We start from the raw sequence: 19,730 nt of genomic DNA on the forward strand, positions 1-19,730 counted from the left end.
CCTTACTGGTGATAATGAAAGTCTACTTTTTCTAGAGCTCGTAAATGAGAGTTGAGTGTACTGAAATTTTTTGTAGAAGATGCCCTTGTTTTAATTCTAGGCATGAAAAAATGAATGATAGATTTTAATAATGACCACGAGGCCAAAGTAGCGAACCAAAAGCATAGATGGAGTTGCCAAGTGCTTGAATGTGAACCTCTTGAAGGTTGAGATGCTAAGAGAAGCACTGATTTCCTAGCATGAATGTTGAGATTCTTTGTTTGATACCATCCAACCAGTAGGTCTTCTTGTATCTTCTTGAAAGTTTGCCCCCCCGGACTGCCAAACATGTCATCCCAAAAGTTTGCACGCATGCTTGGGATATGAACCACAAGCAACCATTTGAAACATCAAAACAATCTCCTAGTGTAGAACTTTGCACAGGTGAAGATGAATCTTCAGAGAAGGTTGACTTCCTTCCAATTAGGGTGCACCTAAGCTAATCTATACTACCAAATCTGAGGGAAAAGATAGGAGAATACATAAAAGGAAATGGGGCTGATGCACCCTATAACTGCATAAACATCAACAAAGAACCCTAAAGCATACACAATTCTTAATCTCAATACAATCAAAGAACACATATAGAGGTTACAACTAACTAGATGTTGCAAGGAAATAGGATTTTCGCAATACAACAACGAGTAGATTCATATGAGCTAAAATAGAGAAGCATTCATCAAATGTAAAGTTGAAATAATACACACAAGACATGAAAATTAGAAAAGGTAAATAAGGATATTTTCACTGATATCAAGCAAATAAAAATTACAGCTGCAGAGCATAAGCTACTGCAAGAGAACCCCCAAAAATATATACAAAGCTACCTTTTAAAGAGTTCAGGCATAACTCAAAAACAACAGCTAGTTCAAACTCCAACCACAATGGAGTTAAGATTACAAAACAATAAGTTAAATAAGAACAATATCTGATTTCTGTGTGTACATTTGATCCGTGAAGTGATAGGAAATAGCCCCAAAAATGCATTTGGAAGTTGGGAAGGACAATCTGTGCCCTTGCAAGTGGTAAATGGTCACGAGGATGTACTTGTATCATGTGTATAGGTAAAAGAAAGTGGTTCAGCAATTAATTTCTAGTCCTCAAGAACGTCACCATCGCTGTTAATAATTAATAACATCAGTGTGGAAAACACACAACGTTTTAACACTGGAGAGATGACAAAAATGTCACATTGATATGAGCAAGATGGAATAAAATATGTTGAAGTGACAACAAGAATTGTCCCCCCAGTAGATGAGTGTCTTACCAAACAAAGTGGATTCGGCATGCTTTGGAAAGCCCATTGGGGAGACAAGAAAGATCTCTCGTTGATGTCTTTTTTCTATTATATTAGAGAGAGCCAAAGAGAACTCCTGTTGACTTGTGTTTGTCTTGACGATGCAGAAAACACATTGAAATTTCACATCAAAGAGACAACAAAAATCTCACCTCAATGTGCTAATGTGGAAATCATGACCTCCTCCATAAGATTGATACCAAGAGATGCACTTATTTGAAACCATGTGCTTCCCTTATTACTCCCCTTAATGCTTTCAAATGATTACTAGTCGACCCTCAAATAATTTTATATCCCTTAAATTGGTCGGTTCTCTTCCTTGAGTCTAACCAGTCTCCCATATGCCATTGTCCAAGTTTAATAAGAATATAAGCAACAGTTGGATATACTACGCAAAGTTGGAAAACTTGGACTCGACATAGAATCAACAACCCAAAATAGGACTCAACTTGGGACTTGGGCTAAAAACTCAGCTAGGACTTGACAAAGAAGAAAACCATAGTTTTACAAAAAACAGAAAGAACTATTGCATTTACAGAGCATAAGAGCCATAATTTAAACATTACATATCAGATAATCTTTAAACACTCAATATTTGAAATTTCATCATTCACGTGCTTAGGTTCCAACTTTCATATAACAACATCACGAGTTTATAAATGTATGATTCTTAACAAGACTTTGGAGTCCTAGACTAAAACTTGCTTGGACTCAGTTCGTGAGTTCATGGCAAGTCGACTTGGCGAGCCAACGGACTGAAGTCCTTATGAGTCTTAGCCTAGTTTTCAATATATGATACTACAAGCCTTGAATTGTTTGTAAGGGTGAAGTTCTAGCGGGGCTTGACAATTTTTGCCTACATTTATATGCAATGGCCTTGATATGCAGGGTATCACAAAAGGACTTACACTATTCATTCATGAACATCTATGAACTTTGCAAATGGAAAATGATTTGGCAATACAGGCTCTTAAACTACTTCTAATGAAACAAATTGCAAAAGGATTGGGTTAGGAGGCTAATCTAACACTAGCAATGCAAGTGACTATTGATGGTGAGGTGAGACTAAGTCTGTCCATTCTTTTCTAAATCAACTATGCAAAGGAGGGTGCTATAAGAATGCGTGGATGATTTTCATATAGTCATACTCATTCAAATACTTAATGATGATGCAATTTAAATGAACATTTCTAATTGAAGTTAAGTGCTTGTCATTAGTTCAAACCAACCTTAGGCTGCTACTTGCAATCAACAAGTACCAAAAGGTGTGAACATAGTTTCACCATAATTCACCATTCAACAATATCTTCCATTCATTTACTTATACATCTACAAAACATAAATGAAATATTAATCTAAGTGAGGAAATGTAGAAACTATGTGATACTCCAAAACTTCATGAACATTCACCATGATAATAGCAATGAAGAAGGAATAACTTTTGCAGTATATTAGCAACAATCTTTACAAATATCCCCCTTTTACAAATATGTTCATTCCTTTTATATGGAGCTCAAATACAGTGAATGACCAAAATTGACTTGGAATTAATGGCCAATATCAAGCCAACACAACCCTCATGTAACTACCATCTACAAGCATTGAATGCTTATCCAAATACATAAATGCACCACCACCTTGTGGGCCAATGAGAAAATCACATTGCTCTGAGAACCTATGAGAAAATTGGTTCGGTAGAAATATTAAGTGAACTCCACGTGTACACTTGGAATGATTTAATTGGATGAACTTGGACATGTGGAACTAGGACCCTTTAATTGGTTGAAGACGAATGGTCGCCACCTCAGCATGCATATCTTGTACCAGAGTAACGAGAATCGCGTTGAAATCGTGTGAATCACCGATTCAGCGATCAAATTCATGCACGCCGATTTTTTTGGTGTCGGAAATTGTGATCAGCGATTTCATCAGGTGAATCGCATGTATTGGCGATTCACTCAAAAAATTGTCTGAATCGCCATTAGAAATCGCCAAAAATCGGCTAGCAGCAGCAAGCATGTTTAGTTGGAAATAATAAAAAAATCACTTATGTTTTTTGCTTTCTTTTTTACCTTTCCTCTTTGTTATAACCCTAAAGGGCCTTCTAATTGTTAAGCATGACTAGAAGAGAGGAGAAGAGAAAAGAACCATAGGTTATAAAAAATAAAAAAATAAAAAAAAAACGACGACAAATAAAAAATGTTTAGAATGCGTAAGGGATGATGCCCAAGGGAAGGGAAAGACATAATCAGGCAGTAAAACATCAGCGGTTCCCAAAAAGAGTGTGGGATCAGAAAAAATCACAAAAACACTGTGTTCCATGTAGTTTTGTGTGGGTTTTAGAGTGCTAATTTGGTCTTGGCGGCAGGGGCGCTGCCCCTCAACCTCACCCTGTATCGCAACAGGGAGCGCGCCTAGGGCGCTGCCCCAGGACCCCGCAAGGGCGCTGCCCCTCGACCCTGCTGGGGGCGTTGCCCCCCTAGACCCCCAGTCGCTGCGGTTATCAGTCGTGGGAAGTCTGACTAGTTGATGAGACCTGAAGCTGTTGCAGGCATGAAGTGTCTGTGGTGGAGAGAACAACAGAGCAAGCCTTTCGAGAGGGTGATATGCTTTGAAGCACTTGGAGTAGGTGTTGGATGTGAAGCTGTCTTATAAAAACTCTTTACCCCATGTGGTAAACACAAACTTCCATGTTTATATATGTTAAGTTTCAACTTCTATTTGATGATGTTATAGTGTGTTTAAGTTATATTCAATAAAGGGTGCATGAAACAAGTCTTAAATTGTTAAAATCTCTACATTTAAAGGGTTTTTTCAAATTTGCCGATTCATCGCCGATTCACCGGCGATTCACCCCCGATTCACGATTCGATTCGGCCGTGCCGATTCCAATACGATTCCGATTCTCGTTACTTTGTCTTGTACACTTCATCAATTCAGATTCTCTAAAATCATAAAAAGTCTCTACATCTCTAACAATATCTCTTAACATTTTCAACTTTTGGATTGATTGTAATAGCTTATATTCCCAAATTGCTTTGCTCTTGTAGAAGTGATGGTTACATTGTTTTGATTGAACTTGGATTTCTGAAGAAAATTCATGTTTGTGATACTTTCTCCACTTGTATGCTTAGCCATCCTCGGTACACACCTCGCTCTTTGAATTCCATCTGATGGCTTGATGAATGACTTGAACTTGGATTTGTATCTTTAGTTTCTCCTGTCTTGAAGACTGGAACATTTGCATTTTGCACTTGCTCATTCCTTTGATCTTGAATCCATGCCACCTCCTTGTCATATGAATTTGCTTTGCATCTCTTTCATCTTGGATTGCTTTCCTCGAGGACCTTAGAAAACAAGATACTTTTTATTTAAGCTCACAAAACAGTAAATGTAAACAACATTAAGATAATCTGAAAGTTCACATGATATTACTTCATATGAAGTTGCATTTTCCAATTTCTGATTTTGAATTAAGATTTCCAGCTTTCTAAGTTAATATCATTCAATTTCCTTGTCAACACTACCAACAAACCTCTTGCTTACATGGCTTTACCATATCAACCTGAGTTCTGATTTTCTTAATCTTCTTCCTTGATTTTGCTTATATATTCCCAATGTGCTTATTTTTGCTTGATTGAATTGTGTTTGAAATGAAGTTTTGATTGCCTCTATATATGCATTTTGATCAAGAGGCTTGTCTATTGAAGCTTGGTTGAGTTGCTCCAATATAGTCAATTTGCAATTAGATAAAACATACATCATTCCATTTGACCTGGTTGAGGAGAGTTTTATGCCACTACAACATGCAAAATAGATTACTTAGTATCCTAGGGTAAAACATCAAATATCAAATCGTCTCTTGAATAAGGAAACTCATATGCTAAATAGTGTATGTGGATTGTGTGATAAAATGAAACAACCCCTAGGTTCCTTCTTATCCTTGACTTTCACTAGGTTATAATGATGTCATATGTCAGGTATCACAAAAGGAATTATGCTATTTATTCAATTGATATCAAATATTTCAACCACATCCAACCAAACAAATTGTCGAAGGGAAAGGGTTTAGAAAGTTCTAACCTACTCTTAGAATGCAAGAGATGATGGTTGGGTGAGGCTTTGACCAATCCTCGCTTTGCCAAACAACTACACAAAGGAGGATGCTTGCTTCTAAGGATGTAGGAATGATATCCAAATTGTTAATACTCATCAAAATACCCTATGAAGGCGCAATCCAACTAAGTATCTCCAATTGAAGTTAGATGCATGCAATAAGGCCTAGACTAACGTTGTACTGTTACTTAGAATTAGTAAGTACCAAAAGGTATAGACACTATCTTTACCTTTAGTCATCAACAACAATCTTCAATTCAACTACTTCTACTTCTATTTAACATGAAACAAGACAAGACAAGATAAGATAAATTATTAATGTCCAACAAGAAACCACAAATGAGCCTAAGGGATTGAAAGTATAAACAAAGGCCAAAAGGTAGCAGGAACACCAAATGGTGTCCAAGAAAAAGGAAACCAACAGAGCAAAAAGAAAAGAAAGAGAGACAAAACTACATAGTGAGACCATGAAATCACAAAACTAGTGGTTTGTTGTCATCGAAAAGTATCTCAAAATCGAAGGATAACTACCTGTGTGTGGAGAAGTCCGAACTTGTCCTCAGAGGGAGGAGGACTGTTGTCGCTGATGGTACATGTGCATGTGATATGTGTGTTGTCTTACCTATCTGGTGTACATAATAGTGGACAAGCTCCTAGACCTCTTGTCTAGGAGAGGTAACTAGAGAGAAGGAAGTGATAAGTTGATGAGGGGACGTAGAATCAGAGGGGGATAACTCTCGTAGAGTGAGATCACGAAGACAAAAAGCCTCCTAGAGATAGAGTGCAAGACATCGCTGATCGGCATACTTGAAGGAGGATAGAGACCTGCACTGTCTGAATAAACAATGAAACCTCCCCTGAATCTCGTAGTAGATCGGACAATAGAATAGGAAATGGATCTCAGTCTCAACTAAACCCTTGTTACAACGCTGACAAATCCGGTCATCTCTATTGTTTTGGTGCACTGTGTGGATACGGATCTAGTGAGAGCCAACTCTAAAAGAGCCTAATTGGATACATGAGGCATGGGGCCACTATCGGGAAGAGTAGTAAGGTTGAACAATAATGCCATCCTAAATATCGATATAGTGCTCCGCATAGAAGGCCATACAAGGGTGGACACCCTTCGGTGGGTCGACCCAAGTCATGTGAATATACCTATTGTAAATGTCCACTTTGTAATCTTATTCAACTCTGATTGAGGGGGGAGGAGATGAGCAGGAGCATCTATAGTATACTTAAAGGGAGGAAGGTGGTCAATATCGATACCATAGAGATGAAGAGACTAGAAGCTTGAGCATACCAACACCGAACATGACTGGTAGTGCCCGAGGCTACAATCAAAGTTGAGGAGCAGTTTGTCAAGTAAGAATAATGGTACCTTTCATCAACAGAATCTGCAAAGCCCCTGAGTTTGTGAACTAATCACACCAAATCAAAGATCGTGCAAGATAGTATTGGTAGGAGTAGTTGGTTGATAGCGAATGAAGCACCGAAGAAGAATAGTCTAGACCCTCTTCACCAAAGCCCAGTCAATGGCCAACAAGGAAGGCCCCTAGATAGTCGAAACATAAAGGAAAGTAGGTCTAATTAGGGAGTCTAAGATAGACATCTTAGACGTGGTATCTTGGAAATGGTGTTTGAAGAACTGTCTCTCAAGCAATGCAAGCGAACCAAGCCCCTTGCTAACTCGTGACATCATGGTCGGTCTCAAACTAAAATGCGACCTAGTGAATTTGATGCCCAAATAAGTGTAGCCGGAAGTCATCTTGATCTCGGCCCCTCTAAAAAAGAAGTGGAGATGTGAGGTTTTCAAGTAGTTGAAAAACATAACTCAGGTCTTACACAAGTTAACCACCAACTGCTGAGAATCACAGAAGGAGGCCACGTCGTCCAAAAGACGCTGTAATGCATCAGGGGAGGAGGACAGGAGCAACATGTTGTCAAAAAAGAGAAGGATGGAAATCAAGACCTGATCAAGATAACACCCGTCCATGGGAAGTGGGAAGCTCCTCAGATAAGTCTCAAGCTCATCAATATATATACTAAACAACGTAGGAGAAAGCAAGCAGTCCTCCTTGATCCCAATAGAACTTTGAATGAACTCTGAGAAACCCATAGGAGTCCCGAGATGACCAACAACACTCTCGTAAAGTCTCATGATAGCCATGAGTAGGATCTCGGATACCCCAATGTCTTTGAGTCGCTGAAACAATGCCGAGTGGGGGATAGAATCAAAGGATTTGTGAAAGTCCTCGAAGCAGCAATAGACTTTTGTCGGTCAGTGCTGAGTCTACTCAATAATGGCCTTGAGGTTGAGAATATGGTCTGTAGTTTGAAAATCCGCTCTGAAACCAGCTTGGCCTCTGGCCTTGCAACCCAAGTTGTCAAGTTGTCTTGTGAGAATAATGTGTAGAATAGTGGCATAGAGTTCTGCAAAGGTATGCCCGACCATGATGATCCTGTAGTTCTCTAGATTAGAGGCCGACCCAGCCTTGTGGATAGGGTGAATAATACGACGAGACCAAGACAATGGAAATCCAATGCACACCACTCTGTTGAAGAGAAGAACGACAAGAAATGATCTAAGAACAAAAATCCCTAGCTTGAAGAGCTTTGCCTAGAACCTTTCCTCATTAGCGGCCTTGCTACAACTCATGGTTGTAATGGCCTCAGAAATGTTGGACATGGTAAAGAGAAGGCAATTGGTGGTGGTGGGGGGGGGGGGGGTTGATGCAAAGGGAAGGCCTACTAGGCATGTCGTAGAGGGTGACAATGTTGGAGACGAGGGAGCTGAAATCCAAGTCAACAGTGAGAGCAGGGGGGAAGAGATGGCGCAAAAGTGCTTCGGGGAGACCCAGAGGGAAGAGCTGAGAGATTCAACATAGAAGAGACACTTCCTTTGGTGAGGGAAGCTACGGTAAGAGAGCCTAACCCGAGGAAAGGAAGGGCCTTGAGTGATGAAGGCAGAGTGAACAAGGTGGTAAAAGGACTTGTAGTCGTTATCAAACCAACCATCCTGGGGACAAGAACTAGGGTGTGAGGGATGAGTAGTGAGAGGGCCAGAGAAATGCAAGAAAGAGAGGATGAAAGACTCCCGAATCGCTGTGGAGAGTCATACTGTTAAGTGAGAAAATGTAGAAATCATGCAATACTCAGAACATTACAAACATTCACACCATGAAAATCAACAACCAAGAAGGAATAATCTTGGTAGTATCATTGCAATAAGTTCCCCAAGTTTGTCCCTTAGCTAATCTAATCTAATCTTTGATCTCATAATCTTCATACAATTGAGAAGGCCTTGGCCTTTTATAGTTGTTCAAAGTACAATGAGTGGCCAAGATCGAGTTATGATCAAGGGCCAAGATTAATCCACCAAAGCTGTAATAGTAATTTATCTAACAGCTGCAAACATTAAATGCTTGCCCAATTATATCAAAGCACCATCATGTGGGCCAATCGAAAAATTACATTGCTTCCGAGAGTCAATAAGAAAATAAGTTAGGCATAACCACTAGATAAAGGGGCACCAATAAATGGGCCAATCAGAATGAAGCAGCATCTTGCAGGCCAATGATAATTTTACAATGCTTTTTATTAAGCAATCAAAGAAATAGATTGAGGCACTAGATGCTTTCCACATGTACACTTGGCATAATTTGAATGGTTGATCTTTAGCACATGCAATCTTGAATTTTCAGATTGGCTAAAGATGAGTGGCCACCACCCCAACATGCTTGCCTTGAAGCCTTGATAAATACCTCCTGTAGATGAAATAATATCTCTTGTTTCTCAACATTTCTCAAGCCTTTAATCATGATGGTTCAAATTCTCTCTATCTCTTGGAAGTCTTCTCATTTCTTTTGTTTGAACTTGCAATCTTGATGTCTTCATGATGTCCTGGTCTTGAAATCTGCTCATTCCTTTGCTCCTTTGTGTTTTGATTTTGAGCTCTCACTGTCTTTTCTTCAGCTGTTCTAATTTTGCCATACAATGTCATCCATTAGCATTGACATTTTTTTACAACTACAATTCAAATCAAGGAAATGATTGACAAACTTTCTAAAGGCTGCAATTCTTATATTATAGACTTAGTCAATATCCCAGATCTCAAACATAATAAGTTCATAAAAGAATAAAGTTCAAACCCACAAGCTCCCATTTTCAATACTAATTCATATGGAAACCCATCTTTGAATTGTAAGATAACAGCCTTGGATGCCATATGAGACATTAATGAAGCATCATTACATACTTCACCTTGCTGATGCTAATAAAAAAACTGAGTTTCAGACTGAAATCTGAAACTAAAGCAAGTTCTCTTGAAGTTTTTGATATCCCTGCCAAATCAGAATTTTATCTAGTCCTCAGAAAGTCTTTGATTTGACCTCAGATCTCAACAGCACTGTCTCCACATTTATACTTCTAATCTACAACTCACTGTTGCAAATGCTCAGCTGTTACTCAGAAAATTGCTTCCTAATCAGGATCAATCTGCTCTGCATATGAAAGAATTTGATGATGCGTGTTGAGGGATTCCATCCTTCCATTTATAGGCTCGTAATCCATCAAAAGACATGTCTCTCTGCCTGACCGACCTGGCTTTTAGCATTAAATTCATGTTCTTCAATTTATTTCATGGCCATTTAGGATTAAATAAATGGCATCCCCTAATGATCTCAAACTATATTAAGATTAAATTGGTGGCCCTTGAAAAATGACTTTGATCTCCATAAGATTCAATAGATGGTATTTGCAATTGAATTCGAACCTTATTAATATTAAATTCGTGGCCTCTTAAATTGAATTCGAGTTCCATTTAAATTAAATTCATGGCATTGTCATTAAATTTGGGCTGTGTATATTAAAGTCGTGGCTCTTTATACAGAGGACGTGGTCATGCATATTGAGCTTGTGGCCAATATTTAATGCACTTCTTATCATTTGCTGATCTTATTGCAATTTTCATTTTCATTTTATTGCTGGTATAGGGCCAATACCTGAATTCTTTGAGCTCTATTGGATGTATCATGTCTTCAGAGGTTCCATCCCGATTGAGTGAATGTAGTCCCATCTATTGGATGAAAATTGCCTCATCTCATTGGGCAGATTGAGCCCCATCTACTGGGAAGAGTTAGCCTCATCTTTTTTCTTTGAACATTGAGGGTTTAATGGGCCAGATTATAAGCATTTGGATATTCACCCCTTATCTGGCAAAACCATTGGACTTTCGGAAATTTGTCATACACTGGGCAAAGTCTGAACTTGTGTTTAGAAACAAAGGCATTAGTGATCAGGCCTTATCACATCTATTTCAAAATTGATAGCTCCTTTTATTGGGCAGATTATGGACATTTGCTTTTTCACCCTTTATTGGTCAATTTTTCTTAAGATGTTTCTAAAGCTCAAGGCTGTATGGGGCAGGATTTTCCAATGGCAAAACAAAGTCCTAATGGGCATTATGGGATTTTGGAGGTTTATGGCCCGTTGGCTGGGTATGCAACCATAAGAATCAACATTTTTTACCTGATTGGGCAAGCTATTAGAGTCTGATTTTAATATTGCCAAGCTTCTGTACCAGGTTCAATCTGATTTGACATCTCATGGCAGCCTAAGGCTTAGCTGATCACGACAAGGTGGGAATACCGCAGCTAATCCAAACTTTTCCTTGAACCACTGCCAACCTACACTTAACCAACTAAACTTACCAAAACAAAACAAAAAGAAGGGGTCCCCATTTGCAATGGGCAATGGCGTGAAAACCTCACAATAGACCTCTAGGCCCACCTGACTGGGGCATCCTTTTAAGATTTTTTTAAAATTGCAATTCATGTTTTTCTCGGAAATCATTCACCTCTTGGGCTCACTCTTCATGCCAAATTGGAATTTGTATAGTGTGCGGCTCATACATCATCTAGCATTTTTCGGGATTTTTCCAGCTATTGGGCTCCATACAAAGTCAGGATTCGCAAGTCTCTTGTGCTTGGGAGATTGTCGAAAATTGTTCAATCATTGGGCTCATGATGTTTTGGAAATTGCTCAGCTCTTGTGCTCTAGTTCACTTGTTGGGCACTTACCATGCACTTTCGGAAATTGTTAAGGTCTTGGGCTCTACTTCAGCACAGCAGAATATATGATTGGGCACTGGGCTCCATGTTTGGGACAGAGAATGATCATGTCTTGGGTGCAATGGACTTCAGATTTCACATAACTCCTGGACTCATTTATACCTGATTGGAGAATGAATGTACCTTGGGTTTGTTCAACAGATGGCTCCAAGCACTTGGGTGGAAATTGCACACCCATGGGGCTTGATTTCATGCCAAGCACTTGAGCGAAATATTTCCACTTGTTGGGCTCAACATGAACTGATTGGGCAGAATTTGGTCATGTGTGGGGCTTGATCAGACACCGAGGTGGGACTGGAGGGTCTCTTGATCTCATGAAGCCCTGAGGAGGTCGGCATTCTGACCTACCTTGGGATTGCTCAAGTTGGTCTACCAAAAAAATTCAAAGTGTTTTTTCTGATTTCATGTCTTCATTTACTTTCATCATTGTCGTCTGCACTATTTGTTCAGCAAACAAGTTCATCTTTCCAAATTGTTTGCCCCAGCAATTTTTTTCCTTCTTCAATCAACCTCCATTATGTCTGGACTTGCAAGATTTGGGCTTGAATGCGATCATTTTTTGGGCTAAAAACACCCACTTTATTTTGCTTGTACAAAACTTTAGGGTTGCAGATTAATCTCTTTCTTAGTCACTTGACCTCCTTGCTTGTAATTCAAACCTCTCATTTCCCTTTGCTCTGATTTTTGTTGATTTCAAATTTTTACTTCTTCATCCAGTCGGCATCATCATTCTTTTGATTACAATCTGCTTGTGAACTGCTTGAGGGTTGCAATTTTATGGTAATCAGATTGAATTCAAAGGCAACCTTCAACTTCTCATAACTCTTAAGCATTTCCTTTCGCCTTTCACACAAACTTGACATGTTGCCATGAGTTGTAGAAATCTCAACCTGATGGGAAAGTTGGCTGAGTTTTGGCAATTCAAATTGCAATTGGAGACCTCTCATCCTCTTCTAGACCTTGACTTGCACCTAGGACCACTCTAAGACCTTGACGTGCTGTTGAGACCTCAAAATGTTGCTATACTGGCACTAAGACTACTAAATTAGTAGCTGTCAAAGTGAAAAGTGGGGTCCTCATTTGCAATGGGATGATGGTGTGAAAAGATCACTAAAGGACTAAGAATCACACATGGGTGTGATAGACTTCAACTCTGATGTGACCGATTAAACATGACAGATCCTTTGCGATAGTGTGGTGCTTCATTGGTTTCTTGTGGTAGATAAAGTGAGCCTGTAACTAATCAACTTAGCATCGACTTAGCGCCATCGTGCTTTGATACTATATTAAAAAATGAACAATAAGCAGAAATTCCAAAAACCCAATATAATATTATGAAAAATTGGAGTGACTATTATGAAAGGATTCATCTCCTCATGTATAGTTCAAGAGATGTAAACAATATACAAACCGATATGGTTGTCCACAACTCTGAAATATAATAATAACGGAATGGTTAACATTATTACAAGGTACAAAAGCTAACCCCAAATTCTAATTGTTTAAAGTTTTAAACAAAACTAAGGGTTAGTCAAGAAACAAAGGGTTAATTGATGATTTGTATAGTTTTGGAGATATCACTGTTCTGAAAGAATATCCTTTTTGAGATCATGCATATTACCCCTGTGATTTGAGCACAAAGAGTTTACAGGCATCATCATAATAAGACACCGTAACTTTCGATACCATACTTCATTCTTTGATGCTAGTATTTTCAAGATTCAAGCAATCTAGCCTTTAGTACACAATGAGTACAATGTAACATGAATGGTTGATACCCATTTTCCATGTACTAGATTCCTATATAGGTTGTTAGTAATGATGTTTGTCAACAAGAGATTAGAGTAGTCTTTCATACATTTTATAAATGATATATACAATGTACATATTGTCATATAGTGCTCGCAGTTCCATTCAGGAAAATTAGTCTATCTTATGTCTGTTTTGAAGACTAATTGTATGCTACTAGATCTACTTATTGTTGTTAAATATATCAGAGAGATTAATGGATCTTTAGCAACTCTTTTCAGAGTAATCCTCTGTGGCACGTGAAACATAGTTGAAACTTCAAAGTCATGATTTCGTCATGAAATATGACTTCAACATTTGTCATTTATCAATGCAGCTTTTAGGATGTGGCCACATTCTGTTTACTTCTGAAATGATTGTCTTTCCACAAAGAAAAATTTATATTGCCAGTTTTGAGCACATGCGTACAATATAATTTTGGCCATAGCTTAAGATCAGTTTTTATCACTTGTGGTTGTATTTTCTTATGCTTCTTAATTTTATTTTTGTTCATCCAAGTCCATAAACATCTGTAACTTTTTGGTGATTAATTAAACCAGTTTCTCTTAGTTTTTTTCTTTGCTTCTGTTTGAGACCGATTCTCAGTTCTTGTCTACTATTAACACGGTAGGGATATGGTAGCATGTTTAGCGTCGTTCAGAAATTATACAATTCTAAAATTTGATGACTCCATTTTCTCTTTTTGAGTTCTCTTTTCTTTGTCTTCTGTTATGATTACCCAGTTTGAGCTAGCCTTATATTTTGTTGTAAGGTTTATATGCATATAATTTAGCTCACCTATGCTAACACTTTTAATAATTTGATGAATTTTGCAGGTTTTTAAGAGAGAGAATTTATCACTGTGCCATAGAGGTAGGATTATGAGTTCCAAAATCTTTATCAAAGCAGACACTACTGTTATATGTTTCCGTTGCAGCCACTGGAACAAAGAATTCTTTAGCAACAGAACAAATTGCAGAAAAACTTATTAAATTTTAATCCCGGAAGTCTCAAATCCAGCATCAGATTAACAATAAAGATGGTAAGTAGCATATGATATGCAGCAAAATAACCTATTTTGGTAATTAAAACAATCTGTGGCTGCGCACAGGTGCCCCTTAGTATGACCCGTTAAGATATTTTTCTGAGAAAAATATGATTATTGGTTGTCATTTCTGGGCAAATGCACCTATTACATATTTAAAAACAAGTAGAATAGTAAGTGATTGCATGTTCTAGGAGACTTCCTTTCAACCAGTGTCTAGGAAGATATTCCTGTAGACTTGTAGTTATGTATATTCATAAATTCTAATCATCATTTTTGTAAGTTATTCTGGATCGTTTCAAGGGATGTGCTCTTAGGATTTATTTTTTTATTTTCCTACAATTCTAGGGCATTCTCTAGATAATTTAGTCAACTAGGTAAGGTCGGAGAACTTTTATGTGTGGCATTATATAAAAACTTGGAGCTCATTGCCTTTGTCTTTCTTTGGAATAGTACTTTTTGTTTCATTGTTGACATTTTCAATCCCGCATTATGTGTGATATGACTTTCTTTCTAAGTATTGAAATTTTTCAAGAAGCATGTTCTAGGAGACTGTATTTCAACCAGTGTCTAGGAAGATACTCCTGTAGACTTGTAGTTATGCATATTCATAAATTCTAATCATCATTTTTGTAAATTATTCTGCATCGTTTCAAGGGATGTGCTCTTAGGATTAATTTTTTTATTTTCCTATAATTCTTAAGGCATTCTCTAGATAATTTAGTCAACTAGGTAAGGTCATAGAACTTTTGAGGTTTATGTGTGGCATTATATAAAAAATTGGAGCTCATAGCCTTTGTCTTTCTTTGGAATAGTACTTTTTGTTTCATTGTTGACATTTTCAATCCTGCATCATGTGTGATTTGACTTTCTTTCCGTATCTAAGTATTGGAATTTTTCAAGAAGCATGCTCTAGGAGACTGCATTTCAACCAGTGTCTAGGAAGATACTCCTGAAGACTTGTAGTTATGCATATTCATAAATTCTAATCATCATTTTTGTAAGTTATTATGGATCATTTAAAGGGATGTGGTCTTAGGATATTTTTTGTCCTATAATTCTAGGGAATTCTCTAGATAATTTAGTCAACTAGGTAAGGTCAGAGAACTTTTGAGTTTTATGTGTGGCATTATTTAAAAAATTGGAGCTCATTGCCTTTGTCTTTCTTTGGAATAGTATTGTTGATCCTTTTTGTTTCATTGTTGACATTTTCAATCCTGCATCATGTGTGATATGACTTTCTTTCCATATCTAAGTGTTGGAAATTTTCAAGAAGAGTGCAATTTTGGGCTTGTAGCCTTATCTCAATTATTTTTCTACTTCATTATTAAGATATATAATATATTTGTCTAACAATGCCATCCTTTTTAACTCTTAGCCTCTAACTTTGTCAACTAAATGTTTGACTAGATATCTGGATTTGGATATATCAACATTTTTCTGTTACTTCTTTTGTAAGTCTTAAATATCATTCATAGCTATTAACTTGTTAATTTGTTGTCTTCTCAAGTCTGCATTTATGAATTTGTAAATCAGATAAGTTATGGCTTCTTATTGCCAGCTTCTGTTTGCAAGTGTCCTGTTAATTTTTAATTTTAGGACCTTTTATGGCTTCTTTTTGAATATAAAAAACTGGACATATGGTTACAACTCTGGCCAAAGAATAGGTTTACATGTTATTTTCGCTATATTATTTTCACACTGTCATGAGCTTATCTATGTGGCATAGAAAGTCACTTGCTGAACTAGGTTCATGAACAAAGCCTTGGGAAATTAAGAGCAAATCTCAATCTCCTACGTTGAGTTTCGCCAAAATAAGTCCCTATCCAAATTGTTGCTTGATATTAAATCCTTCATATGCTAAATTTTCCTTTGAAATTTGAATAAAAATACCTTGCAGGGTCCATACTGTACCGTGTGATTTTTAACTACCTACTATGAGCCTATGGGAATTTATAAAGTGTCTCGGGTGATTATCCAGATACTTAGATTTTAGATTTGTTGTTTATTTGAAAGAGTTAATAATTGTATGTCGAAAAAGAAGGTTTCTTTTGTAATATAACATCTAAATGCTAAGATTCTGCCAGAGTTTTACATGGTCAATCTGAATTTACAGATTCTCTTGTCAAACCATTCCCAATTTTAAATTCTGACTTTGGTCTATGTTACATCTAGTGTATTTACTATTTACTATTTATTTTAAGTTTCTGCCATACTTCCTCTAATGGTAGTCTTCTTTTTAGCTACCAGCTTAACTCCTGGGGAGTCGACAAAAAACCTAAAAGGATTGTATACAGAATAATTACTTAATTCTTAGTTAGCAGGAAGCAGAATGGATATGGAAATGATGGTCTTTTAGAGCCTCAGAACCGGAAACGTTGTACAAAAAATAAAACAGAATAAATTTCACATAATTTTCAACGCGTTTCTAATCTGCAAGACTCCTTGAAAATGTCTCTTAATGCCATGGAAATGCAGAGAGCATCTGGGAACATCCTAGAAATGATAAGATCATGTTTGAGATATTTCTGGATGCACCTTTAAATTTCCCGATTTTTGCCATTTCTGTTTCCACTTAAGAATTGACAAGACAGTTTAATCAGGACCCACTACGATGTTTCTTGCAATTTATCTTAAACTATGCAATGAACTATTTATTGCATATCCTATGCACACTTTGTTGCGAAGTCAAACAGATTTTGCAGATTCATGTTAGCGGAGTATTGCTACATTTGACAACCAATTTAAAATTTCAGCTCTATATTTTACTCTAATACCTTTTGTTGTGTTTCTGATTCAGGTTTATCACTCATCTTTTGTAAATGAAGAAGGAATTGCTCAAGCGTGTGGATGCCCTTTGCTTCCTTTAAAAAGCCACATTAAGGGGCCTGCTCCAACTTCCGATCCAGGTTTGGAAAAGTCGATATATTTAAGTGGCAATATACTCTTTAGAACTTGTCAAACTCTTCAATTTATGAAAACAAATGTAAAAGTAGAAATTGTGCTGTTTGTGGAACTTTGCTTCTACAGAATGTCAGAAAGAAAGGTGAATAACTTCTTATCTCTGAGACAGGTGGAACCGATATAGTTGATGAGGCCATCACATTCTTCCGTGCCAACGTCTTCTTCAGGAAATTTGAAGTCAAAAGCCCAGCGGACAAGCTTTTGATTTATTTAACACTGTATATCAACATGGCCTTGAAAAGGTTGGAAGGCTGCAGAACTTTGGCAGAGGGTACAAAAGCTATCATCAACTTGGGCCTGGAGAAAGTGCCAGTTCCTGGAGAGCCTGGTTTTCCTTTTGGAGGACTTTTTGCTGTACCTCAGTCACAGCAAGAATCGGGTATGCATCTCTAGATCGTATTTGTCCGTATAATCTGCTTAATATCTCTACTTGAAGAATGAGTTGATTTCTTAGAGACTGTAGTGTGAAATTTTGAAAGCTATTTATTTCTCTCTGGTAAGAGCTCAGTGATATTAGTTGAAAATGTACAAAATTGAGGATAGATTCCTAGCTGGAGAGCTATAAGAACGGATTTGAAAATTTTGGCAGTTTCCCTCAGATACGTAAATTGAAATGTGACTTTAAATCATGGACATACAAATAAAATCAGGATTTTCTTGATGGATATAGTTAAACGGTGTGAAACTCTGGAAAATGTTTTGCCAATCATTAGTACCTAAAAGTGAAATATTACTTAATGTTAGAACTGACAAGTTCTATTGTGTTTGTGAAGAGCTGGTTTACGTTTAGTTTATATATTTTAGAAGTTCTAATTTGTTGTGATCATGAATGTATTTCTGATGGTGCCATTTTGTCTTGTTATTCAGAGTTATTTCGTAATTATCTTAAACAAGTAAGAGAAGAGACTAGCGGAAGACTATTGAGTTGTGCATACCGGCCAAATGGTACTCCAAACAAATGGTGGCTTGCATTTGCTAAGAGAAAGTTCATGAATATTGTAATTCCAACATGAGCTTCATCTGAAACTTGAATTAAACCACTATTTCATGACACCGGCAGTTGGCACCTCTATATTTTGCCAGCATCCAAAGCATGCCAAATGCATGCATACTTTTCATTAAACATTTAGCGAACACACTTTAAAGATGTCAGCCTTCATATTTTTTCTGTCTTTAAACTATTGTCAAGTAAATTCAATGTGCATTATTCTGACAGAAATTGCCTTAGATTTAATCATTTGGAATTGGAAGCTGATCTACAAATATAATTGTATCAGCCGTGTAATATGTGAAACACTATTTTTTTTAAAATTTACTGTTTGTGCAGAAACTTATAATGCATATGTGAAAATTTCTTGTACTCTGAATATTTATATCTCAATCAACCAATTTGGAAACTGTACCAGAATTCAAAACTATTTTTCTCATCAATTTCTACTTTTCCAAGCAGCTACTTTGTCAATTATCCAGCATTTAATGTAGCCAAGACTCATGAGTAATGAGAAAGTTTAAATGGGTTTAATTTTCAAATGTAATTGTCTATGTTATTTCCAAAATTCATTTTCTAAATTTCTTCAGTGTTCGGTAGTTTTGCACATTTCCTTCTTCTGAAGTTTGCACTTTCTTGATAAACACACACACACACATGGCAGAGGAAGCATTTTGCTTTATATCTTAAAGGGAAAATAACAAAGAATTTGTATCAGTAAAGCTCGTGGTACATTTTCTTTGATCCACTGTTATTGAAGCAGTTTTACAGATGCAAGATTTAAGACAACCAAGGAATGATTTGAGCTGCTTCTTCCTCGTATAAAGTTTTCTAATATTGCTAAAAAACGAATGATACTATGACAACATTGCTTGCTGCAATATGAAAAGACATGGCAGCAAATAGAGCAATTCTCAATGAGCTATAACAAGAGTTCATTCTGTTATGTAGACTTAGAAAACAATGGAGTCAAAGTTCAGCTATGATCTTACAGTCGAGCACCTTGTAACAGTAAATAATTGTTCAGCTAAAGTAATTTTCCGATTAGATAAGAAGATTGCATGCATGTGACGGTTACCGTTAAGTTTTTTGTAATTGATTTGCTTCCTAGCTTGAGCTTTCAAGCTAAATCTCTTTGCAACCTTTTTGCAGCTCTGATAGTCCAATAATAAGAATGAGGAGTTTGTATCTCCTTTCCTTTTCTTTTCTGTTTTTTTAAGATTGGTGGAATCTAAATTTTATCGATATCCATAATTTTCATAAACAATAAGTCCCGACTCCCGAAGAAGGAAATTATTGGTGACATTCTCAAAGGAGCATATGGAATTGATAATACACGAGTGAAGTTTCATATTGGCCCAA

At 37.0% G+C, this 19,730-nt stretch overlaps 1 protein-coding gene across 1 annotated transcript in view; it reads left to right on the forward strand.

The window, feature by feature from the left end:
- Positions 1-18,798, forward strand: part of ARPC3 (actin-related protein C3) — a gene marked incomplete at its 5' end in the record, with an annotated part of 45,690 nt that extends 26,892 nt beyond the window's left edge. The window contains 3 exons of the mRNA XM_089816599.1: positions 17,217-17,325; positions 17,490-17,759; positions 18,248-18,798. Coding sequence (XP_089672725.1) covers positions 17,217-17,325; positions 17,490-17,759; positions 18,248-18,393 — 525 coding nt within the window. The remainder of the gene's footprint in view (positions 1-17,216; positions 17,326-17,489; positions 17,760-18,247) is intronic.
- Between the last annotated feature and the right edge of the window lie 932 nt (positions 18,799-19,730).

This window comes from Cupressus sempervirens, chromosome 3 (assembly GCF_028749045.1).
Source record: "Cupressus sempervirens isolate cs-2001-9-10 chromosome 3, ASM2874904v1, whole genome shotgun sequence".
NCBI lineage: Eukaryota > Viridiplantae > Streptophyta > Pinopsida > Cupressales > Cupressaceae > Cupressus > Cupressus sempervirens.